The sequence below is a fragment of the Cetorhinus maximus genome, chromosome 9, assembly GCF_964194155.1.
Source record: "Cetorhinus maximus chromosome 9, sCetMax3.hap1.1, whole genome shotgun sequence".
Classification (NCBI taxonomy): Eukaryota; Metazoa; Chordata; class Chondrichthyes; order Lamniformes; family Cetorhinidae; genus Cetorhinus; species Cetorhinus maximus.
The window spans coordinates 48,532,553-48,558,526 of NC_135887.1; the positions used below are offsets into that span (position 1 = coordinate 48,532,553).

Genomic DNA, 25,974 nt, shown 5'->3' on the forward strand with positions numbered 1-25,974 from the left:
GGCAGGACAAAGCAAAGGAAATTCAACATCTCGCTGACACGAATGATATCTGTGGCTTCACTGCACAATGGCCCGATGACCATCTCCTCTGAGGCCTAAGAATGGGGCAAGATCTGATCAATGCCTGTTGGAGGGAGCATTTTGAAGAACTTTACAATCAAGGATCAATTGTTGATGAGAGGGTGTAACTCCACAACACCCAGTTAGAGCTGAGCTCAGCACCTCCGTAGATGTTGACAGAATCACGAAAGCCATCACACAACTGAACAACAATAAAGCAGCAAAGGGTGATGGAATTCCTGCTGAAATCTTTGAGCATGGAGTAGAGGAACTAATGTCACAGCTCCATTTTATCCTACAAGTCTGGAACCCCCGAATGATCTCAAGGGCGTCATGATTTGACAATCTTCAAGAAAGGGGACAAATCTAACTGTGGAAATTAGAGGCACTTCCCTGCTTTCCATTGCAGGAAAGATTACTGCAAGAACCCTTCCGAATCAACTTATTACACTTTCTGAATCTCAGTGTGGGTTTAGGCCATCAAGAGGCACGGCCATGATCTTTACAGCTTCCTAACTACAAGGAAAATGCCACGAGCAACATCAACCACCCTCCACTGCGTTCTTTGACTTAACAAAGGCCTTCGACTCTGTAAACCGTGAAGCACATTGGAAAATTCTGAAGTATGGATGTTCTCAAAAATCCATTGCCATCCTTTGCCTGTTTCATCATGATATGTGAGTGGCGATCCTTAACAACGGATCCATTACACACTCTTTTGAGGTTAAAAGTCAAACAAGGTTGTGTCATCGTTCCAACTCTTTCACCGATCTTCCTCACTACTATGCTCCGCCTGACCAGAGACAAGCTCCCTGTTGGAGTGCAGCTTAATTATCAAATGGACGGTAAACTATTTAATCTCAGATGACTCTAATCAAAAACTAAGACCACCCCAACCTCAGTCATTGAGTTCCAATACACTGATGCTGCTGCAGTAAGCGCTGTGTCAGAAACGGGTCTCCAGAGAATCGCCGAAGTATTTACAGAGGCATAGGAGAAGATGGGACTTGCACTCAACTTCAGAAAAACTAAAGTCCTCCATTGGTAAGCTTCAAATGCACACACTCCAGCCCATTTATTAGAAGTAGTACCTGGAGAACTTCAGGTATCCTGGAAGTTCTCTCTCACAGAAGGCTGGCATTGATGAAGATATCCAGCATCACCTGAAATCTGGTGCAGCCTTCGGCCACCTGAGGAAGTATTTGAAGATCGCGACATCAAAACTGAAACCAAGCTCATGGTTTACCATGTGGTCATGATTCCTTCCTTACTGTGTGGGGCTGAAACATGGGCAAGGTACAAGAGCCATGCAAAGCACAGTAGTCAGACCATTAACACTGCCTGCAGAAGATCTTACATATTAAGTGGGGGGGCAGATGCGCCGACATCAGAGCCCTCCCACAAGCAGGCAGCGCAAGCATCGAGGCTATGCTCATCCACCATCAACTTTGTTAGGTTAGTCATATAGTTCAGATGCCAGATACCTGGCTCCCAAAGCAGATCATCTTCTCCCAGCTCAGTCAGGGCAGATGCACCAGAAGAGGTCAGAACACGTGCTTCAAGGATGTGCTGAAAGCCAACATAAAGAAATGCAACATTGGCATCAACTCTTGGGAGACCATCGCCTTGGGCCGAACCAGATGGCAGCAGAGTCTAGGGGAAGGATCCCAGCATTATGAGATCCAATGACAACAAAATGAAGAGGGAAAGCAAAAGCAGTGAAAAGAACACACCATGACCTGAACTGATAACACACAACCAGGCATCTAACATGACAACAAATGCCCTACGTGTCATAAAGTCTGCAGATCCTGAATCGGTCTCATCAGCCATCTTCTGATTTATAGAAGACAATGGGCCTTGCTAGCGAGGATAGCCAATAATAATCCCTATGGAGCATGGAATAAGTAGCACAAAATTTAGGAGAGTAGGAGCCACAACACCAGCTGTCAGGAATGATCTGACAAAGGCATCAAGTACTGCAAACTAATCCAAACAGCAAAGCTAAGTAAATATGAGAATATTTTTTCATGTGGCAACCTTATGCATGCTATCAACAGGAACTTGGAGGTAATCATGAAATGGATAGGATGGCCTTTAATCTGCTCTGAGGTTTCTTACCTGTAAGATGATAGCAGTATAGGATGCACTGAATTAGTGTCCCTGATGGTTTCAACTCAGATAAGTGTAATCTATCAACTCTTCACCCATCACCCCCTTCCACAGAGTCACATCTTGCCTATATGACTAGAAACGTGCTCAGCCCAGCATATTACTTTTCTATATAATTTTATAGATTACATATGGACTTTTTACCTATAGTCGACAGCACAAAAACAGGCAATTCAACCCAACTGATTCCGCTGGCCTCCACCCATCCCGCTTCAACATCCTTGTCAGGGTGTCCTATTCCTTTCTTGTGTTTATCTAGCTTTGGCTTATATGCCTCAAATAATCCTTGTGATAGAGTGTTCCACATTCTTAGCACTCTTTCAGTCAAGATACATGCAGCGTATGTTGTATTCAGCCTTCTTGTACAAACAAAAAGGTCTGTCAAATTAGCATTAGCAGTATATCGGAGATATTTCATTCAAACCTCCTGGTTGGTTTTGGATGCTAAGCATAGATTAAATCACCAGTGTTAACTGTACATTAATTGTATGCAAGATGTGGTCATTAACTGGGAATTAGATGTGTCCCTTTAACTAGAGGCAGGTTGAAATTGTGGTTGTTGGGTTAGGAGGTGCACGCTTGCAATGTGTAAATTTGTAAAAGTATGTAAAGATTGGCTCCAATTCTACCTCCATGAACTTACTTTCTGGAACCTAACAACCAGGTCAGTAATGGGTAAAGCAACTGCGGTGTGCAGTATTAATTCATACAGACCAGAAAGGCCCCAGGTCATTTCTAGTCTGTTCAAGGTATCTCACATCTGCAGAGGAGATAGTCGAGGACTATAACCAAACAATATCAGCCTGTAGGTGGGTGGTAGAAAAGAGGGAAGCATACACTTCCACCAAAGTAGCAGCCGGGAATTTGGGAGGCGAGGAAAAACGGTAGGGGCAGGGGTGGTGATGAGCATTTCAATATCGCAGCAACGCTTTCTGTGCTCTATCAAATTGTGCCACCCTTCCACCTGTAACTTAGAGCAAGAATATTCTTGGCCATTACTTTAATAGTTACACAACCATTAAACTAGTCAAGTAAAAGTTTATTGCAGGTGCACCCTGATTGCCAAATTTCTGCTGTTAAGGCTGAAAATGTTTGTAGTGTAGATCAAACGCTACATATTTAAGAGGAACCTAGATAAATGGATGAGAGAAAGGAATAGAAGGACATGCTGATAGGGTTAAATGAAGGGGGGAGTGAGGGAACTCATGTGGCACTTAAAGACATGGGACCAATGAGCCAAATGGCTTGTTTCTATGCCATACATTCTATACAATTTGGTGTGACTCACTCAGCAGAAATTGAAGTTAGCACTGATATTAGTTATCATTAAAACAAATGGCAAGCCTAACATACTGTACTGGTTTTTAAAGGTGAAAATCATCCCGTAAATTGCCAATAAAATTTCAACAAAATGAGCTTTCAAATATCTTGGGGGTTTTCACTCCAACACCGACCTCTCAGAGTCATTCACTGTGGCATCAGAAGAGGTTCAGCTTTGATAGCACCAAGAACAAGTCTGACCTTTTCTAAATGCCCGCTAAAGTACTCACTGAAACCATTAGGGATCATTGAAGAAAACCTATACCCCTCCCTTTGTCCAGGGGTAAGTTTAAATGTTTCTCAACAATTTTGAAATTCTCTTTCTTGAATATTATTTCCCTATGACATTACATTTTAGGTAAATTCACAAGGTTTCAAAACACAACTTATTCTCTGTCAACAAAAAGTGGGAAGTCTGTAATAAGTATGACTAAATATGCTTCATCCACCATAATTATAATAGATTAACAAAATACTATTGCATTTTCATCAACACATTGCTTATTTGATGAATGTCAGTACTGAATAAGCAATAAATTACATACTTGGTATACTGGTGAAGTGCACGATTCTTCCACAAAGGAACCCTAATGATTCCGCTAAAATGACTAGGGCATATTCTAGTACACAGGGCACTGAGTCAGAATATCCACCATAAGGACCCAGAATCGTGGAACCAAATTCTATTAAGATCAGGCTGGGAAGGGTCAGTCTTGGGGTGTGGAATCTATATTAATTTCTGTGAATTCCCTGCTGCAGTTTGGCCAGTTTCTGACCCATGAAAAGAAAGAGTGCACACAGCCACAAAATGCAAATACAAAGTACTTTTCTCCTGGAAGAGTGTAAGGGACCAGTCCAGAAGAACAGCGGACAATCTGGGAGGGTTGGCAACCCTAATACCAATATAAAAATAGCTCCAGGACCACAAGCTGTAATAATAAGATGAAGAAGAGTCATACGGACTCAAAATGTCTACACTGTTTCTCTCTCCACAGATGCTGTCAGGCCTGCTGAGCTTTTCCAGCATTTTCTGTTTTTGTTTCAGATTTCCAGGATCCACAGTATTTTGCTTTTATCTGTAATAATAAAGTTTGGGCACTACTAATGTTCTGCACTAGATATCCCAAACTCGCTCACATTTACAAGGCATGTTATGTACATCTAGGGTCAGATATTGCACCATTTTCCTCCTCTACTTGGATTCAATTTGAATTCTGGATTCTCAACCCATTCTCAGTTTCAAGAGAGATTCTTCTCCCTTATAGCGACAAATGTTGCTGGGATACAAATCTTTCTTGGAGGCATCACCGATATCCATCTGAATACCTAGCCTGAGAGTCCATTGTGCATATGGGAGCCCTGACAGCGAGATTTGTTAGCCTATTTGGCAAGAGTAGCCCTCAGTGCCAAGTCTGTTCCTCACCAGGCATGGATGCTTCGCACTGCATTACAATCAGAATTGGGAAATCTTTATCCAGTGACAATAGCGGCACCTCTAACACTGTTCTGACTTAAGACCAGTTAATTTAATATAGCATACACAGTTGGTGCATATGGGTTAGTGCTGAGGAGCAAGGCTGAAATTTAAAATAAAAAGTTAACATTTCAATAAATGGATGCAAAAGTACCATGTAAAAATCGGCATATTGAACATTTCATTCTTTGCAAGCCACTTAATGAATAAAATGTATTTGCTTTGACTTGGATGAAACACACTGTGATAATTTATTTCATTATTCAATCCGTACAGCCTGCTATTGTATGAAAGTGCTAATCTCAAAAATATTAACACTTGGATTGTTTTTTGACACCAATGTGCATCAGTGACTGCTCATTGCCAGCTGGGTGCCAATCACAAGCATTTCAATATCCTTGCTGCTTATTAATACAGCGTGACCTTTAAATCAAAGCGAATAGTGGCAAAATTGCTGCTGCTCTGGGATGTGGACAATCTTTGTTTCTATATCCAAATGGCATCTGCAACTATCAAATAGTTGTCTATTATAAATTCAGGCTACCTGAGGTAAATATTGGTTTTTAGATAGTTGATGCTAGCGCTTATTTGCATACCGTGCAATTTCATTACAACTAAAACCGCACTATAACGGCACAGCTGGTCTCAATGGTGCCTCAACAAAGCTGGAAAAGCTCCTGCAACAGAAACTGGCATATTTGCACATTTATGCATTATTAATAAAGCAGACCTCCCTGTCACATATATGAGTGACAGATATGGAAGATAACAAATTGCTTCTGCTGAAAAGAAAACACTTGCTCCTTCAATAGTGCTAATATTAACCATCTGAGGTTACAGCAAACACATTGTATGCCAGGAGATGCATTCACAATTCTGTTTAATACATAGTGACATCAATTCACTTCATTTCTAGATCAGAAGCTGTAGATTAATTTTTATCATAAAAGTGACGAAACAAAATAAAATATTGTTTGCATGATTTAAATACGGCTGGTTTTTCTGGTGAATGGATCGAAGATGAAATTCTTTAGCTTTTCTAATTGGGGCCCTTTCCTCTGACAGGTTTCTTTTTTTTTTAAAAAAGAAAATGTACTGACTTGAGTGTAGTTTTTCTTTAACAAAAGCCCCAGAGAGGTTCAAAGAGTTGTGTTAGACCATGCAACCCCAGACTGACACAATGTTTGACAGTGCTCTGGGCCTTCATTCACGGTTCACCAAGTTGTTAGATGTAACCAAAGCTGTATTCAGCACTGTTCCCTTTTCTTCTCTTGTTGCCTAGCGAGACAAGGCAAGGCAATGCTAACATACATCGTGGCCATGTTCAGGAAAGTGATTCATTCCCACTTGTCAAGTGCACAAAGGCGGTTAAAGAATGAGATTCAATGGGAGGTAGAATTGGGTGTGGGCATTGCTGCCTAGGCCAGCATTTCCCATCCCTAATTGCCCTTGTTCAGAGGACATTTTTAAGAGTCAATCACATTGCTGTGGGTCTGGAGTCACATGTAGGCCAGACCAGGTAAGGGTGGCAGATTTCCTTCCCTAAAGGACATTAGTGAACCAGGTGGTTTTTTGCAACAATTGGCAATGGTTTCATGGTTATCATTAGGCTTTTAAATTCCAGATTTTATTGAATTCAAATTTTTGAACCCGGGTCCCCAGAGCATTACCCTAGGTCTCTGGAATACTGGTCCACTGACAATACCACTATGCCACCACCTACCCCTGTTAGAATGCTAGTTAAACAACTTTCACTGGTCATTTCCATCACCCTCAACCCTAATATGGTTTGGGATTCAATGCAGAGGACCAAAGCCAAATAAAAAGTTTGGGAGGCCAATTTCAATGAAATCAGGAAAAAGCAATGGTTTCATGGTCATCATTAGACTTTTAATTCCAGATTAAGGTGGAATTAGGCAATCCTGGATTAGGCAAAGCCGTTACACTTTATCCTCTCAGTTAAGAGAGTCTAAACTCTGAATTTTGGACAGCCTGTATCAAACTAAATGCCCAGCTAGCACCTATTCTCTATACTTTTCAAATGCTGTCATATATGGAATTCAGACTCCGCTTGGCACACGTGGAGGAATTAGCATGAAACCACAAAAGAATTACTATATTGTTAATGGCAGTGTACTCTTGTTGATGGGATACTCATTAACATCCTGCCTGTCTCATGTATTTACACAGAAATCCTTTTCAACAGGATGTTTAACATAATAAACTTCAGAGTTTCTACCCATCTCTTCTGATCCTCCCACTCCCTGATAGGGTCCTCATTAAGTCCATAGTAGGGACAACAAGGAACAGGATCTAGGTCAAACTACTGAAATCCCCCGAGACTGTTTACTATTTATTTGAAACAGTGCTATCATTCATCAAAATGACTACGTACAGACATCTGCAACATGATCAATAGTTTGTCTTCCAACTTTTACATAAACCCTGGGCACAAGGCTAATTCATGTGGTGCTTGGATCACAATACGAGAGAATTCAAATTGCTGCCCATATCGCCTTCAATACAGAACGTAGGGTCTCACCTGAAGATTATTCAGTGGTTCCATTTTCATCACCGGGCCAATGGTATTCAGTGGTAAGGAAATCTCAATGCTCTGATTTGGCATTAATGGAGTGTGAATTGGAAGTGGAGTTGTGGGGATCACGCCAAAGCTAGAAAAAAAACAAGTGCATCAGAAAGGGGTTTACTTTTTTATTTCCTCTTGTCTTTGAGACATTCACTATCCACTGGAACATAGCTACTACCTAAACTTCAGCTAGTGTCATTTTTTTTGGGTAAGAACAAAAGCATCCCAAGTGACTTGCCCTCCCTGATTTATGTCAAGGATTCATTCATACTCACCACTGAATTGCTCAGGAATCAGACACTGCTTTCCAAATTGGCAAGAGTATACCAGGTGGGCATCTGCTAAGAAATTGTCAACTGATTGAATATATAACCACCACCAGATTGGCAGATCTGTTACAGAGCTGCAAGTCTCTTTTGACACCATTAATTAACCAATATTGGCAGTGAAAGGGAGTTAGGCTAAATTGAATCCATGTTTGAGGAACTAGGAAAACTCTCTCTAACTGATAATAGTTTTTACTGTTAAATACATCTTAAATTGGATTTTGAGAGCAGCCTTTTAAGGGGATCAAATTTTGCACAATGGGGTAAAATGGGAAAAACTATTTAAAGGAAGGGGAGGAAAGGCTTCAACAAGATATTGTTGCTTTACAAAGGTAAGTTATCGCAGGGGAAAAAATATCAAGAATGGAGCACCAGGCAAAGCTAAAAATGAGGTGTCACCCTAGAGAAGCTATAACAGGACTGTTTGCGTGCCAAACAGAATAAGCAGTAAGTAGTAGACAGAGCTAAGTGATCTCACAACCAACAGATCATATCTAAGCTCTGCAGTCCCGCCACATTCAGTCGTGAATGAGGGTGGATAATTAAACAACTCACTGGAGGAGGCGGCTCCACAAATATCCCCATCCTCAATGATGGAGAAGCCCAACACATCAGTGCAAAGGATAAGGCTGAAGCATTAGCTACAATCTTCAGCCAGAAGTGCCGAGGTGCCGAGTGGATGATACATCTCGGCCTCCTCTGGAGGTCCCCAGCATCACAGATGCTAGTCTTCAGACAATTTGATTCACTCCACATGATATCAAGAAATGGCTGAAGGCACTGGATACTGCAAAGGCTATGGGCCCTGACAATATTCGGGCAATACTACTGAAGGCCTGTGCTCCACAACCTGCCACGCCCCTAGCCAAGATGTTCCAGTACAGTTACAACAGTGACATCTACCTGGCTATGTGGAAAATTGCCCAGGTATGTCCTGTACACAAAAAGCAGGACAAATCCAACCTGGTCAATTACCGCCCCATAAGTCTACTCTCGATCATCAATAAAGTAATGCAGGGGGTCATCAACAGTGCTGTCAAGTACCACTTGCTTAGCAATAACCTGCTCACTGATGCCCAGTTTGGGTTCCGCCAGGGCCACTCAGCCCCTGACCTCATTACAGCCTTAGTTCAAACATGGATAAAAGAGCTGAACTCCCCAGGTTAGGTGAGAGTGACTGTCCTTGAAATCAAGGCCGCATTTGACCGAGTGTGGTATCAAGGAGCCCTAGCAGAACTGGAGTCAATGGGAATCAGGGGGAAAACTCTCCACTGTTTGGAGTCATACCTAGCATAAAGGAAGATGGTTGTGGTTGTTGGAGATCAGTCATCTCAGCTCCAGGACATGACTGCAGGAACTCCTCAGGATAGTGTCCTTGGCCCAACTATCTTCAGCTGCTTCATCAATGACCTTCCTTCCATCATAAGGTCAGAAGTGGGGATGTTCACTGATGATTGCACAATGTTCAGCACTATTCGTGGCGACTCAGGTACTGAAGCAATCCATGTCCAAATGCAACAAACCTGGACAATATCCAGGCTTTGGCTCAAAATGGCAAGTAACATTTGCGCCACTTAAGTATCAGGCAATGACCATCTCCAACAAGAGAGAATCCAACCATCGCCCCTTTATGTTCAAAGGCATTACCATCACTGAATCCCCTGCTACCAACATCCTGGGGGTTAACATTGACCAAAAACTGAACTGGACTAGCCATATAAATACTGTGGCTACAGAGAAGGTCAGAGGCTAGAAATCATGCAACGAGTAACTCAACCCCTGACTCCTCAAAGCCTGTCCACCATCTACAAGACACAGGTCAGGAGTGTGATGGAATACTCCCCACTTGCTTGGATGAGTGCAGCTCCCATAACACTCAAGAAGCTTGACACTGTCCAAGGCAAAGCAGCCCACTTGAATGGCACCACCTCCACAAACCTTTATTCCCTCCACCACCAACACACAGTAGCAGCAGTGAGCACCATCGACAAGATGCACTGCAGGAATTCACCAAGGCTCCTTTGACAGCTTCTTCTAAACCTACAACCATTACACCCAGAAGGGCAAGGGTAGCAGATAGTTGGGAACACCACAACCTGGAAGTTCCCCTCCAAGTCACTCACCATCCTGACTTGGAAATATATCACTGTTCCTTCACTGTCGCTGGGTCAAAATCCTGGAACTCCCTTCCTAACAGCACTGTGGGTGTACCTACACCACATGGACTGCAGCCGTTCAAGGCGGCAGCTCACCACCACCTTCTCAAGGGCAATTAGGGATGGGCAATAAATGCTGGCCCAATCAGTGAAGCCCAAATCCCATGAATGAATAAAAAAAATTGCCAGTGATATTTAACTTTTTAAAAATTGATTTAGAGTATAGAATATTGTCACAAGTGTCTAAGGTTGTAAATGACATCAGGTTGGGTACAGTGACCAAATGACGCTAACCAATGTGCAATACTCCAAAAGGAACCTAGACAGGTTATGTCAGGATGGAGAGGTAGGAGATGAAATTTAATACAAATAAATGTAAAGGGATGAGACAAGGTAAAAGGGAGAATGTGGAATGCACATGTGGTAACACACTCGAGATAACACTTCGCTATTTAACATAGTCATGATAGCAAATAAAACGTTGGGATGAACAGCCAAGGGCATGACATATAAATTGAAGATGCTGATATTGAAGTTGTAGCTGGCATTGGTGAGGCTTTGAAAAGCAGAAAATCGCAGATGCTGGAAATCTGAAATAAAAACAGAAAATGCTAGAAATGCTCAGTAGGTATGGCAGCATCTGCGGAGAGAGAAACAGAGTTAACGTTTCAGGTCGATGGGACCTGCTGAGTATTTATTGCATTTTCTGTTTTTATTATTGGTGAGCCTTCATTTGCAATATGGTGTTGAGAATCAGTCTCTAACATGCGAATCGTGCAGATTATTGACAGGAATCCAAAGGAGAGCTACCAGCTTGTTTCCTCAACTTAGAGGATGTAATTATGAGGAAAGATGGTCCACGCTGGGACTTACTTCATTGGAGGTGGAAGATTGGGGTAGACTGGGCTGGTCAATTTTCTCAGTATGAGAATTGGATTCACCAGAGTTGTAGGACTAGGGGACTCAATTTTCAAGCTAAATGTGTTAAAGGGAATAAGAAATAGTTGAGTTTCTGAGGGTGCAATGGAATTGCAGAATTGATCACCAGCAAGTTTGTGGGACAGAAAACCATGGCAGGTTTTAAAAAAGAACTGGGTAAATTTCTGTTAGGAACGCAGTTAGAGGGGAAATTGTGCAGCAATTTCAATAAGGAAACTAATGGGAGACTTGGAAGATTAAGCTTCCTAAGTTTGATGATACTGAGCTAGGTGGAAAGGTAAGCTGTACAGAGGACACATTGGGGCTGCAAAGAGATGTAGACTGGTTAAGTGAGTGGGCAACAAGGTGGCAGATGGAGTATAATATAGGGAAGTGTGAAGTTATTCACTTTGGTCGTTGGAATAAAAAATCATTAAAGGTGAGAAACTTCTAAGTGTCAATGTTCAAAGAGACTTGGGTGTGCTTGTACAAGGAACGCAGAAAGTTAGTATGCAGGTGCAGCAAGCAATTAGGAAGGCAAACGGCATGTTGGCCTTTATTGCAAGGGAATTGGAGTATAATTGCTACAGTTGTACTGGGTTTTAGTGAAACCACATCTGGAGTACTCTGTGCATTTTTGATCTCCACATTTAAGAAAGGGTACACTTGCATTGGAGGTGGTACAGCAAAGATTCACTAATTGGTTCCCAGGATGAGGGGATTGTCCTATGATGAGAGGCTGAGTAAATTGGGCTTATATTCTCCAGAGTTTAGAAGAATGAGGTGCAATCTCATTTTAACACACAAGATTCAGAAGGGTTAAAAACAAAAAACTGCGGATGCTGGAAATCCAAAACAAAAACCGAATTACCTGGAAAAACTCAGCAGGTCCGGCAGCATCGGCGGAGAAGAATAAAGTTGACGTTTCGATTCCTCATGAACCTTCAACAGAACCGAGTAAAATTAGGAGAGGGGTGAAAAATAAGCTGGTGTAAGGTGGGGGGGGGGTGGTTGTCCCTACAACCACACCACCCCCCCCACCTTATATTTCACCCCTCTCCTAATTTTACTCAGTTCTGTTGAAGGGTCATGAGGACTCGAAACGTCAACTTTATTCTTCTCCGCCGATGCTGCCAGACCTGCTGAGTTTTTCCAGGTAATTCGGTTTTTGTTTAAGATTCAGAAGGGGCTTGATAGGGCAGATGCTGAGAGATGGTTTCCGCTGGTCAGGGAGTCTAAAACACAGGGGCACAGTCAAAGGATAAGGGGCTGGTCATTTAGGACTGAGATGAGGAGAAATTACTTCGCTTGAAGGATTGTAAATTTTTGGAATTCTCTACCCCAGAGGATTGTGGATGTTCCATCATCAAATACATACATTTAAGGCTGGGGCAGACAGACTTTTGGTCTCTAAGAGAATTAAGGGATTTGGGGAGCAGTTAGGAAAATAAAGTTGAAGCCCAAAATCAGCCATTATTGTACTGAAAGGCAGAGCAGGCTCAATAGGACATGTGGTCTACTCCTGCTCCTATCCCTTGTATTCTTCCTAGATCCATGGTCTTCTCTGCTGGGTAGTTTCACAGGTACTCTCTGGTACATAAATTAGTGGCTACTGTTCATGCGTAGTCCTGCACTTTGAGCAATGGCAAGTTATTTGACTGCTATGCTAGAAAGTAATCAAGTGGGGCAACCCTAACCAATTTTGCCTTTCCCTAAACCAGTCCTACCGAAGCTAATTATAGATCTCCTATCAATGCCTAAACCAGGCTCATCAAAACCAATTATAGTTCTCCTACCAATTCTCACACTAGCTTCATCAAAGCTAATTATAGCTATCTTATTTCAGCACAAACAAGGTTTGTGTAACTGGGGTGTTCCTGGTCTGTGGAACTCAGCTATTCATTATATGAACCTCCTGAACCACTGAGGGGTACAGGTTTCCATTATTGTACATGGGCAGTTCCCTTTATGCGATAATTTTTACAAAATAAAACAACTGCAAATATATTCATGAGCAAGGATTTCTATTGAAACAGGCTGGCTTCAAAGCTTCTTTCAGATATTTGTTCAGTAATATTTACTTTGCTAAAAAATCCTATCAAGAGAGTCATATTAAGCACAAAGTAAAACAAGGTTGATCTAGTCATATTAGATGTAACACATTTTGTCTTGTCATAATTATTAATTTAACAGCAATTTCTTTGAATCTTTAAGTTATTACTGCTGCCACACATCCAAGGAACAATCCACATCAAATTTTGGAGGGGAAATAACTATTCTGGCCCTAGCTAACTTAAATATCTAAAACTAAAGCTCCAGCTGACATTTATAGTCTCCCTTAGGGAAAACAGTTCTGCCTGCAATAACACATTGCAGAGGTATTAACCATTTTGACAGGTCATTTGTTACTATATAACAGCACAGTTTAATGCTCTGATGTAAAACCTAGCATCAAAAAACATAATTTCAGTTGTGACGACTAAGGAGCTTTGATTTTTCATGTTTACAGTTCAATTATCACGGTGCCAATGTGCAACTAAAACATCAAGAATAGAAAGGGCCCAGGGCCGCTCCTGGGTATGACGAACTGCTTTCAGATGGACAGAAGTAGAAGTTCTTGAATTGGTCTAACACACTGGGGGTGGAGAAAGAGAGAAAAATCCAGCTTCACTGTAATCAGGAAGAGGAACTGGTCTCCACATGGTTGAAAACGAGGTATTAGAGGCCAATTCATATATTGGCCACCTGTACACTTTCCAAGGGTGTAAAATAATTCAAAATCCTCAAGCTATTCCTTCACAATACTTGGCTGGATACACATATAGACAGGACTGTTTTCCAAAAGTTAGAAATGTGCATGTTTAAGAGTTTGGAGTGGAGGGGGCCTTGGGGGAAGAATTTACACTCTTGATATTCGTCAGCTTGTTTCAGTGTCAGCTTTCTCATCTGAGTCATTTGAGGGACATGAGCAGATAATCTAGGCTGATGCTCCAACCCAGTACTGATGGAACTCCTTTTGGTTAAGACTTTAAACTGAACATCCATCTGCCTACTTGGACGTAAAATATCTCTCAGCATTATTTTGTAGAAGGCCAAGGGAGTTCTCCCTGGTATCCTGGTCAATAGTTACTCAACCAAAAACAGATTTGGTCTTTATCACATTGCTGCTTTGTGGGATCTTGCAGTGTGCAATTTGGCTGATACTTTTCCTATATTACAAAATTGACAACAATTCAAAAGCACTTCACTAGCTGTAAAACATTTTGGGGTGCCCTGGGAGCATGAAAGGTGCATTATAAATGCAAGTCCTCTCCTTTTTTAAAATCTTGAATTAAGGTCTGGTAGGTTTAAAAAGTGACCACTGGGTGCAATGAGCCCTAAGCACTTTATAAACCAAGTTTCCCACCAAAATGGATTTTACTTGCCTTGTGGTATCAATCTGAACTGACATAAGATTAACTCCATCAAGCACTCAGTCTACAGCACTCAAGTCAGATTACCCCCAGATTGGACTTTGATGGATAGCAGAAATTGCTTTGCAAAATGCTATGCTGAGAGTTTAACTGCACCCAAGATCAAATATTTCAGACAAGCTAGAGAATCTGCTGACATCAATGACAGGTTTAGACGTATGTCTGTATTGACACGCTGAAGAGTGACATCCTTGTAAATGTTCAGTGCGGTCATGCTTTATTGCTGAGTGCTTGGCTGGCATCAAATTAAGAATAAGATAGTCTTTGGCTTGATGGTAGCATTCCTGCTCGAGTCAGAAGAGCTCAAACCATTTTGGACAGTTGCAGTGAGGAAAGAGCAGATCTCTAAGCTCTGAATTCTGACATCAGCGGGATATTTGTGTCCAATGGAATGGACGTAGTGTGGGTACCCCCTCCAACACTTCTTTATACAGATTGGGAGAGTCCATAAAACACTACCCCGTGCAGACTAGGTACCAAGCTGGCCAATATAGAGCTGGTTACAGTCATGGAAGGAGTGTTTACATCACAGCCTGTGAATCCTTTCACTACTCATACTATTCTCCAAAAGAAGAGTATGAAGCTATGAAAACAAAAGTCATATTAGGAAACAGTTACCTTTAAAAAATTATTTTGTTGTTGCAAAAACATCATCAATTTTGATACAAAAGCAAAATATTGCAGATGCTGGAAATCTGAAATAGGAACAGAAAATGCTAAAAATAATCAGGTCTTGCAGAATCTGTGGCAAGAGAAAAAGAGTTAACATATTTCAGGTCAGTGACCGTTCATTAAGACCAAAACATTAACTCTTTTTCTTTCCACAGGTGCTGCCAGAACTGCCGAGTGTTTCCAGCACTTTTTGTTTCTTTTTCCAGCACTTTTGTTTCTTATTTCCAGTAATGTTGATGTTGGGAAGAAATTCAGGTCAATTCAGGTCAAATGAACATTGAATAATTAATTACTACTTTCTGCACAACATCTTTTGAAACATAGTTTACATAACTGAAATCTTTAAATATACATGATGTGCAGTAATTGTTATTTCAATTTAAAACACGATGGCTTATACATGCAAGTGCTCTTGGAATAAAATTAACTTAAGTGTCAAACAGCATTTTATTTTATAAATAGGCTGTGACAAGAAATAGTCACAGACGAACCACTGCAAAGGAAGGAAATGACGCAACCTATGTTAGTAAATTCACAGTCCATGAATTCAGAGTTCATGCAGAACACTATGGACAAGACACTCTCAAACATTAGCTAGTTAAACTGATTTTCTGGGAAAAATTTTGCTTTTTCCTTCAGACATCACAGTCAGAGCATAAAGCCAGATACACTGAACTAAGATTGTTAATCAAATGATGGAGCAGGGGATTTCAAAGCAACTTCCATTTAATTTGTCTGACTGAAATAGATCTTGTCTAGTTTGCACCTCTTTTTTGCATCTTAAAATGAATGTAGATATATTATGTGCCCTGTAGGGATTTGAGCCATTAAATGATCTCTATGTTGCCACATACCATTAGACACATTTCCTTGCTTGATTGCATTTTGGGAAATGACATGCAAAAAATGTCCATAAAATTTGCATCATGATATTATCCTGTGCAATCACATATTTGAATTCCTGTTTCAGCTCTCCATCGAACAGCAGGGTGTGTGAATGGTGTTAGTTTATCTTTGACCTAATGCTAAGCTCTAATGGTTTCATCATAAAATTTTGAACTAAGCTAAAATAAACCCAGCCAGGCCTGAGGGGATGGTGGGAAGGATCTAGCTGTGTGAAGGATGGCTATCATTTCAAAACTGATGACCACAGGAGGTAAACAATCTTTCATTTGAACATTCTTCACACACACTTTAAGCAAACATGCCAAAATCATAAACATTTGGGAGGTCCTAACTAAGGAGCTCTGATCTCTGCTGGCAAGACAGTTCCACTAGAAATATATTAACCATATTTAAACAGTGAATGTTTAATGAGCGTCAGTGCTGCAGATTAGAACATTTTCCATATTTTGCACCTAGTGCCAATGTCAAACATTGTCAGGGCAAGTTTAACACATCAAATGTTAGCTTGTGTTTATGCTCAAACTCAGATGAACACCCTTGACTGACCAGTCCCGTTTTTATTCCTGATATCAGCTTCTCTCAGGAAATATGTAAACGAAATGCTACCATTCCATGTGCTGGAAGCATATTTACTATCTGTTGCAAAGAAGCTGCTCATCACCTCTCATCAGTCTATAGTTAATATGAGCCCAAGCAATGAAACAATTCAGAGTCATTATGGCACAGGAGGCGATTTTCAGACCATCAAATCTATGCCATCTCTCTGTATAGCAATCCAGTCAGTCCCATTCCTCTACTCTATCTCCATAGCTTTGCAAGTTTATTTCCCTCAAGTGCCCCACCAATTTCTTTTTAAATCATTGATCGTCTCTGCTTCTACTGCCCTCGTAGGTGGAGTGTGCCAGGTCATTACCACCCAATGTATAAAAAATTCCTCACATTTCCCCTGCATCACTTGCCCAAAACCATAAATCTGTGTCCCTAAACCTTGTACCATAAATGAACGGAAAAAGCCATTAACAGAATCACAAAATCTTAACGGCACAGAAGGATGCTATTCTGAACTTGTCATAATCTTGAACACTGCTGTCAAATCTCCCCTCAATCTCCTTTATTCCAAGGAGCACAACTCAAGCTTCTCCAACCTAAATTTGTAGCTAAAATTCTCCAACTCTGGAACCATTCTGGTAAATCACCTCTACACTCTATCGAGGGCTCTCACATCCTTCCTAAGGTGGTGACCAGAACTGGATGCAATGCCCTAGTTGGGGCCTAACCATAGCTTTATAAAGGTTCAGTGTAACTTCCATGTCTTTGTACTCAATAGCTCGATTTGTGAAGCCCAAGGTCACATATGGTTTGCTAACCACTCTCTCAATATGTCCCACCACCTTCAAAGGTCGACGCACATGCACTCCCAGGTCCTTCAGTCCCTACACACTTCTTAGAACTGTGCTATTTAGTCTCTATTGCCTCTCTCTATCCCTTCTGCCAAAAAGCAACATCTCACACTTCTCTGTACTAAATCATATCTACCACTGGTAGGGTTACAATAGTATAGGGGTAATGTTACTGGAGTAGTAATCCAGAGGCATGGACTAATGCTCCAGAGACATTAGTTCAAATCCCACCAAGCCAGCTGGAGGAATTTAAATTCAATTAATTAATGTGGAATAAAAAAAATTAGTCCAAATAATAATGATCATGAAACTACCAGATTGTTGTAAAAACCCATCTGGTCCACTAATGTCCTTCGGCGGGGAAAATTGCTATCTTTACCCTATCTGGGGTACCTGACCCCATGTCACCCTACTTGTGACTCCAGATCTACAGAAATGTGATGGGCTCTTAACTGCCCTCTGAAATGGCCTGGCAAACTGCTCAGTTGTAGAAGGCTCACCACTACTTTCTCAAGGGCAAATAGGGATGGGCAATAAATGCTGGCCTTGTCAGTGATGCTCACATCCCAAGAATGAATTTAAAAGTTTGTCTTGTCTCTTTTGCTAGCCAATGCCCTGCTGCAGTCAATTAGTTTCATCTTTACTGTTTGCCACACCTCCAAGCTTGGAATCACTGGCAAATTTTGAAATTTTTCTCTGTATTCTAATATCCAAGTTATTTACAATATATCAAAAAAGTGGTCTTAGCACTGACCCTTGGGAAACATTATATTCTACCATTCTCCAGTTGAAAAACAACCATTCACTAAGCTATGCTCTTTTCAGTCCTTAAGGCAAGTTTATTTTTCAAGCTGATACTGACCCTCCAATTATATCAGCCTCAATTTGGGTAACCAGCCTTTTGTGGTATTTCTTAAAATCCATGTAGACAACATTCATTGCATTCCCTTCTCTTGTCACTTCATCAAAAAATTCAATTAGATTAGTCAAACACGATCTGCCTTTTACAAATCCATGCTGGCTCTCCGTAATTAACTCAAACTCCTTCAAGGGCCCGTTGATGTTTTTTCCCTGACTATTGTTTTTAACCCTTATCCACTATTGATGTTAAACTGACCAGCCTATAGTTACTTGGAATATCCTTTATACCCTTCAGGTGTCACATTTGCTGCTCTTCAATCTTCTGACATCTCTCCAGTATTTAGGGAAGATTGGAAGGTTATGTCAAGCCCCTCTGCTATTCCCACTTCCACTTCTTTTAGCAACCTGGGATGCAAGCCATCTGGATCAGGCAACTTATTCACTCTCGACATAGCCAGCCTTTCCAGTACATGCTACCCATCAATTTTCACCCCATCCATTACCTCTATCTCCACTCCTACTGATATTTTAGCAGCATCCACTTCTTTAGTAAATATTGGCCCAAAGTATTCATTAAGTATTCGAGCCTTGCCATACCTCACTAAGCATATATCACCCCTTTTGTCTCTAATAGGACCCACCATCTCTTACTACACGTGTACCTATACATGCCAGTAGAAGAATTTTGGGCTCCCTTTTATGTTAACTGCCATTCTATTCTCATATTCTCTCTATGACTGTCTTATTTTCCACTTCATCACTTACCCTCTCAACTCATTGTATTTGTATTTATTGTATTCACTGTGCCATCTGTACCTCCCTCCTGAAAGATCATGGTAACTGTGTCAGTCACCTTATCAGGTTTTTAAATATCAAAAGTGGCCCAATTGAATCGTCCTCTCCTTTCATTCCTGAAATGAAGTGATTGCACCATCTCGTAAACCACAGGTAACAACTTTCCAATAGCTGGCTGAAGTAGCTGTTCATCATGTGTTAGCTCAGGCAGGGCATACTAGTAGACAAACTAACCGCCAGGAATATAGGAAATCACTCCCATGTCCAAGGTCTCAACAAACATCCACACACTTGACTTCCAGTAAGGCTTCCTGGTAAGTAATCAGAATGGAATTCCACTTGCAATATCTGGGCTTTGCAATATCAGCGACAGCAAAACTGTCCGTGTTCATTGTCGTTACTCCTCTGAAGCTAACAGCAATTTCTGGAGTCGGCATATGTACAGTTAAACATGCAAATCCAGAAGTTGTTGTTTGTGATTCTACGCTTGCCCTTAAGTTCCACTAGACGGTAACCAAGTAGAAATCACTGAACTGATGTAAACTTGTAATTTTATGCCATTAGTCTCACTGTAAAAACCCTTGAGAAAGTTACACCCACTGAGGTGTAACTGGGTTATAAGTAGCGTGCTAGGTTCATTGTTACTGAACGGTCTCACTGTCCCTGAAAATTAATCTCCACAAATATAAAATATCAAGCTTTTCCATTATGATAAAAAAATCTAAAAATAATTTTTTAAGTTAATGATATTTCAGCTTCTACCTTAATCCCATGTCTATGTTCCTATCATTTATTTCACTCTGTAAAATTTTAATTAAAAATGAAAAATTCAGTCCATTTAACTTTCAGGTTTGCTGCCTGTAAGGAAACTTCAATGTGATTGGCTATTTACCCTGCTTGATGACATCACTGCTGCTGGACACCTAAAGATTCCTTTGACTTGGTGCCAGATTCAAACCGACATTTGGAAAGGAGCAAGCCAGACCACAGAGATTGCTAGATCTTTAAGGGCAGCTTTCAAGGTCAGCGATATCGCTTCACCGTTGACTGTGGGATCTGGGCCATTAACTCTCCTACACTAGGAGCATTGACACCAATGAAAAGCTCTTACTCTGGCTGAAGTCAGCTACCTCAAAGCAGCACAAGGGTCTTATACTGGTCTATCCAGTCGAGCACCATGAAGAGAAATGCATTATAATATCACACTATATGAAGCAACAAGTCTTTAGTTCGTAAGAAGCAAAGCAGATTTTTGTGACATCTTTCTATTCAATTTAAGCTCTTCATCAGAAGATAAAGGTACGAATCACCTCTGACCTTCTGAAGTATGTGCCAGTTAAAAAGACAGTCCAATGAAAACTGGAGGACTGCCCATATTCATTTGTGACTAATACAGCATTTATAATTAAAATGACTGGAACCTTGGCAGCTAATGTGAAAAAAATGTTCTTACAGGCAGGAAGGTATTAGATTTGATTTCTGGTTTGTTCCTTGTTAGTTGATTTTAGTCAGGATATAAGTTGAGAAATGGCAATTCTGTCAGGAAAGAATCTGGGGGCTCAGCTTCCCAGACTAGGTGGGTGGGGGTCTGCAACACTCTTGATTGCTATACAGTGTCTTCACTGGAAAGTGTGTGGGAGAACAGTTGGTCAGGACCAAGTTAATAACACCCAATTGGAAGATGGCTGAATAGCCAACCTCTCAGCTCATACATGAAGAATGGTGCTATAAGCATTATGAAGGGGGATGGCCAATGCTTGCAGAAACATATCCAAGACAGTCAAGAGAAGCTAACAAAATAAAAACCAATTAAACAGATTTTATTTTTCAACAATTAAATCAACATTATTTTTCATTTACTTAATGGTGCTTGGTTCTTACCTATTCTTATTGAATTGAATGGCAAAGTCAATCATGTGCTGCAAGGCCTTGTTTGTGAAGTTCATGTCCATGTAAATGTGACCCTGCCTTCGAGAAAAGGTGCCAGCAATCTCCAAGCCTTTGGCCTTCACTGCAGGTAACCATACCTGGAAAAGGAAGGAATGTTAGCACCTTCATTGGTCCCACACAAGGTCAATCAACTGGTTCCTCAAACATGACAGTGTTAAAAAAAATCAAACTGTTGGAAATACTCAGCAAGTCTGGCAGCATCTGTCGAAAGAGAAACAGAGTTGACATTTTGAGTCAAATATAATTTTTCTTTAGTTCTGAAGAGTCATATTCAACTCAAAATGTTAACATTGGTGTCAATGCTCCTCGTGTAGGAGAGTTAATGGCCCAGATCCAACATTCAACGGTGAAGCGATATCGCTGACCTTGAAAGCTGCCCATAAGGATCTAGCGATCTGTGGTCTGGCTTGCTCCTTTCCAAATGTCGGTTTGAATCTGACACCAGTGTCCAGCAGCAGTGATGTCATCAAGCAGGGTAAGTAGCCAATTACATTGAAGTTTCCCTACAGGCAGGGAACCTGGAAGTTAAATGGACTGAATTTTTCATTTTAAAATTTTACAGAGTGAAATAAATGATAGGAATAAGTTTCTCTCTCCATGAAGTTGTAGGAACATAGGAGCAGAAGTAGGCCATTCCGCCCGTCAAGCCTGCTCCGCCATTCAATACGATCACGGCTGATCATCCACTTCAATGTCTTTTTCCCCGCACTATCCCCCTATCTCTTTATGTCATTGGTATTTAGAAATCTGTCAATCTCTGCTTAAACATACTCAATGACTGAGCTTCCACAACCCTTTGGGGTAGAGAATTACAAAGATTCACAACCCTCTGAGTAAAAACATTTTTCATCTCGGTCCTAAGTGGCTTCCCCCTTATTTTGAAATTATGCTCCCTGGTTTTAGACTTCCCCAACCAGGGGAAGCATCTTACCTACAGTTACACTGTCTATTCCTTTAAGTATTACGTAGGTTTCAATGAGATCATCTCTCATTCTTCAAAACTCTTGAGAATACAGGCCCAGTTTCCCCAATCTCTCTTCATAGGACAGTCCCGCCATCCTGGGAACAAGTCTGGTGAACCTTTGTTGCACTCCCTCTATGGCAATGATAACCTTCCTAAGGTAAGGGGACCAATTCTGCACTCAGTACTCCAGGTGTGGTCCAAACAAGATTCTGTACAACTGAAGCAAGATTTTGCTACTCGTGCATTCAAATCATCTTGTGATAAAGGCTAACAAACGATTAGCATTCCTAACTGCTTGCTGCACTTGCATGTCAGCCTTCAGTGGCTTACTGACGAGGACACCCAGGTCCTTTTGTACATCTACATTTTCTAATCCCTTACCATATAATAAACACTCTGCATGTCTGCTCCTCCTACCAAAGTGGATAACTTCACAATTTTCTGACATTATATTTCATCTGTCATGTTCTTGCTCATTCAATAAGTCTGTCCAAATCCTCTCAAAGCCGCTTTGCATCTTCTTCACGACACATTCCCACCTAGTTTGTGTCATCCTTGGAAATATTACATTTGGTCCCCACAAATCATTGATATATATTGTGAACAGCTGGGGCCCCAAGTACTGATCCTTGCAGTACTCTACTGGTCAGAACCTGCCAATGCGAGAATGCCCCATTTATTCCTACTCTGTGTTCAGCTCGTTAGCCAATCCTTAATCCATGCCAGTATATTACCTCCTATCCCGTGTGCTTTAATATGTCTGACTCGAGACATTAACCCTGTTTCTCTGTCCACAGATGCTGAGTTTATCCAGCTCTATCCGCTGTCATTTCAGATTTCCAGCATCTGCAGTATTTTGCTTTTATTTTATTGACATTAGTGTTCTCCCCTATCCACATCAAGCATGACGTTTGTGTGTCCACCTTCCTATACCAAACATAGCAATTTCGTGTTCACCTCTCTACTATATATTACTTTTAATGAGATCACTAGGATCTCATCAAATAGTCATAAAACCGATTCAATGTTAAAGGCTTTGGTGCTGTGATAATCCAATTTCCCAACAGTAACTGGGTTCATTGCTTTCAAAGATAAACAGTATACCTGTTAGTAATCTGTATTCAAATCATATACCTACTATTGTTGGCACTGGCTTCAGAACACATAAGATGCAATACGAGTGGTTTGTTCTCTTTAAATAAATTAATGTAGTACAGGAGATTCGTTTAAGCAAAATTTATAGTTTTTTCATTCTGATTGCGACCCTAAATTTATTAAGCAAACTCACATTATGATGTGATGTGAAATATCCCATCACTGAAGAGGGGCACCTCTACCACCTAGAAGAACGAGGGCAACAGGCACATGGAAACCGCAGCACCTGCAAGTCCTCCTACAAGTCACACAATTCTGACTTGGAAATATATAACATGGAGCAACCCATAATTTAGCACAAATTGGAAGGCTCACTCAAGCAAGCCATGAAACTAGTTGCTATGGGAGCAAAGAAATGTGATTCATATATATATTCACCTCAAGGGATGGAATGTAGTTCTTAAGCTGTGAGAGAAATTCTCAGCTTGCCATCCAGGTGAGAGTCTGTTGAGGCTTAAGTAGTTCTAAAGTGGACAAAATGCAATCTAAAATTTTAAATATAAATTTAAACCAAACTTATCTTCTAAATTTTGAAATTTACCCTAGTGATCTCATTAAAAGTAATATATAGTAGAGAGGTGAACACGATAGTGCTATGTTTATTATAGGTAGGTGGACACACAAACGTCATGTTTGATGTGGATAGCGGAGAACACAAATGTCACTAAAATAAAAGCAAAATATGGCAGATGCTGGAAATCTGAAATGACAGCCGATAGAGCTGGAAAAGCTCAGCATCAGTGGACAGAGAAATAGGGTTAATGTTTCGAGTCAGACATATTAAAGTGCACGGGATAGGAGGTAATATACTAGAATGGATTAAGGATTGGCTAACAAGTAGAAAACAGACTAGGAATAAATTGGGCATTCTCGCATTGGCAGGTTCTGTCTAGTAGAGTACTGCAAGGATCAGTACTTGGGCCCCAGCCGTTCACAATATATATCAATGATTTGTGGGGACCAAATGTAATATTTCCAAGGATGACACAAAACTAGGTGGAATGTGTGTTGTGAGGAAGCTGCAAAGCGGCTTCAAGAGGATTTGGACAGACTTATTGAATGGACAAGAACATGGCAGATGGAATATAATGTCAAAAATTATGTTGTCCATTTTGCTTCCATCTTTCTTTGATTATTTGATCTCCGGAGGGCTGTTATCACACGTTTCAAAACACACAGGAATTCAATTTTTTAGGAGACATTAGAATCTCTTTTGTACAAAAACAGGGCTATTCTGAGAACCCCTGATCGTTTGAAATAAGGAATAAATCAGTTGGAAGTCTGCTGAAAGGTGGCACAATCCATTAATGTAACATTGAGGAAAAATTAATGGTATTCAATCATTCAAGCCTAAATATTATTTTACCACCCAAATCTTCTACCAAGTCTTCATAGAATCATAAAATTCGGTCCATTGTGTCTAAGATGACTTTTCCAAAGAACTATCCAATTAATCCCACAGCCCTGCCCTTTCCCCGTAGCCCTGCAAATACTTCCCTTTCAAATATATACAAATTTCCTTTTTAAAAGTTATCAAATCTACATCTATCACCCAGATGAATTCCTCCACATAACTACACACCTGAGAAAGCTGGGAGAACCAGCCTGAGAACAAGCAGTGAAAGAGGACAATGGAGTATCAGGAGGGCATGGGGCACCATAGCAGTGGCCCCAACAGAAGTTAAAAAGAGCAGGATCAGACAAGGAAAAACAAACAGTAGCAGAATAGATAGCTAGATGGCTATTCAGAGTGGCAGAAGATAAAAAGTAGTGCCCCACCGCCAGAATCTCTGTTGTTCACAATTTATATTAATGACTTAGACTTCAGGATCAAAGGCCAAATTTGTAAATTTGAGGACTGGATGACCCCAAATTGGAGGGCGGGATGGAGGTTAATCAATACTGAGAACTCCAACAATTACAAGACATTAATAAACTTGCAGAATGGCCATAATAATTGATCAAATAATTGACAAATTAATTTCAACATGAAAAAATGAGGTATTACATGCTAGTAAAAAAAAAGGATATCACATATTACTTGGAAAAATAGGATTCTACATGGGTTAGAGGAGCAAAGGGATAAGGGAGCACTAATACACAAATTAACTTGATTCACTACGTATTTTAAGGCCACTAAAACAAACTAAACACCAGGGTTTATTTCTAGAATACACAACTGACAAGGAAAGAAGTTATGCCAAACTTGTATTGAATCTTTAGGCCACATTTAAGAGTACTGAGAGAAATTCTGGTCACCATATTACCAAAGGGACATAAAGGCACTGGAGCAAAAAAGATTTTACAAGGATGATACCTCAACTGTGAGTTTATACCTATCAAGAAAGAATGAACAGCTTGGGTCTCCTTTCTCCCGTAAAGAGAAGGCTGACGGGTGACCTAATAGAACTCTTGAAAATTATGAAAGATTTTGATAAAAGCAAGCACAGAGAGACCATTTCTACATGAGAGGAAGAGCAAAACAGGAGGCCATCAATATAAGACAGTCATCATGAAATAAATAGGGAATTCAGAAGAATGCTCTTTTTCCCCAGAGAGTGGTGAGAACATAGAGCTTGTTACCACAGGAAGTGATTGAGGTGAATAGCACATAGATGTTTTTAAGGGGAGGCTATGTAAGCATGTGGGGCAGAAGGGAAAAGAGTTGTTCTGAGTGTGAGATAAGGAAAGGCAGGAGGTGGCTCCAGTGGGGCATAAACATTGGCATGGACTGATTGGGTCACACTATCCATTTCTGTGCTATCTATTCCATGTAACCATGTGG

At 40.7% G+C, this 25,974-nt stretch overlaps 1 protein-coding gene across 3 annotated transcripts in view; it reads right to left on the reverse strand.

Annotated features, from left to right (window-relative positions):
• Positions 1-25,974, reverse strand: part of ap2b1 (adaptor related protein complex 2 subunit beta 1) — a 273,294-nt gene that overhangs the window by 118,201 nt on the left and 129,119 nt on the right. For all 3 annotated transcript variants that reach the window (XM_078548661.1, XM_078548660.1, XM_078548662.1), the window contains 2 exons: positions 21,002-21,147; positions 7,569-7,698 (listed from right to left, as the gene is read on the reverse strand). In XM_078548661.1, coding sequence (XP_078404787.1) covers positions 7,569-7,698; positions 21,002-21,147 — 276 coding nt within the window. The remainder of the gene's footprint in view (positions 1-7,568; positions 7,699-21,001; positions 21,148-25,974) is intronic.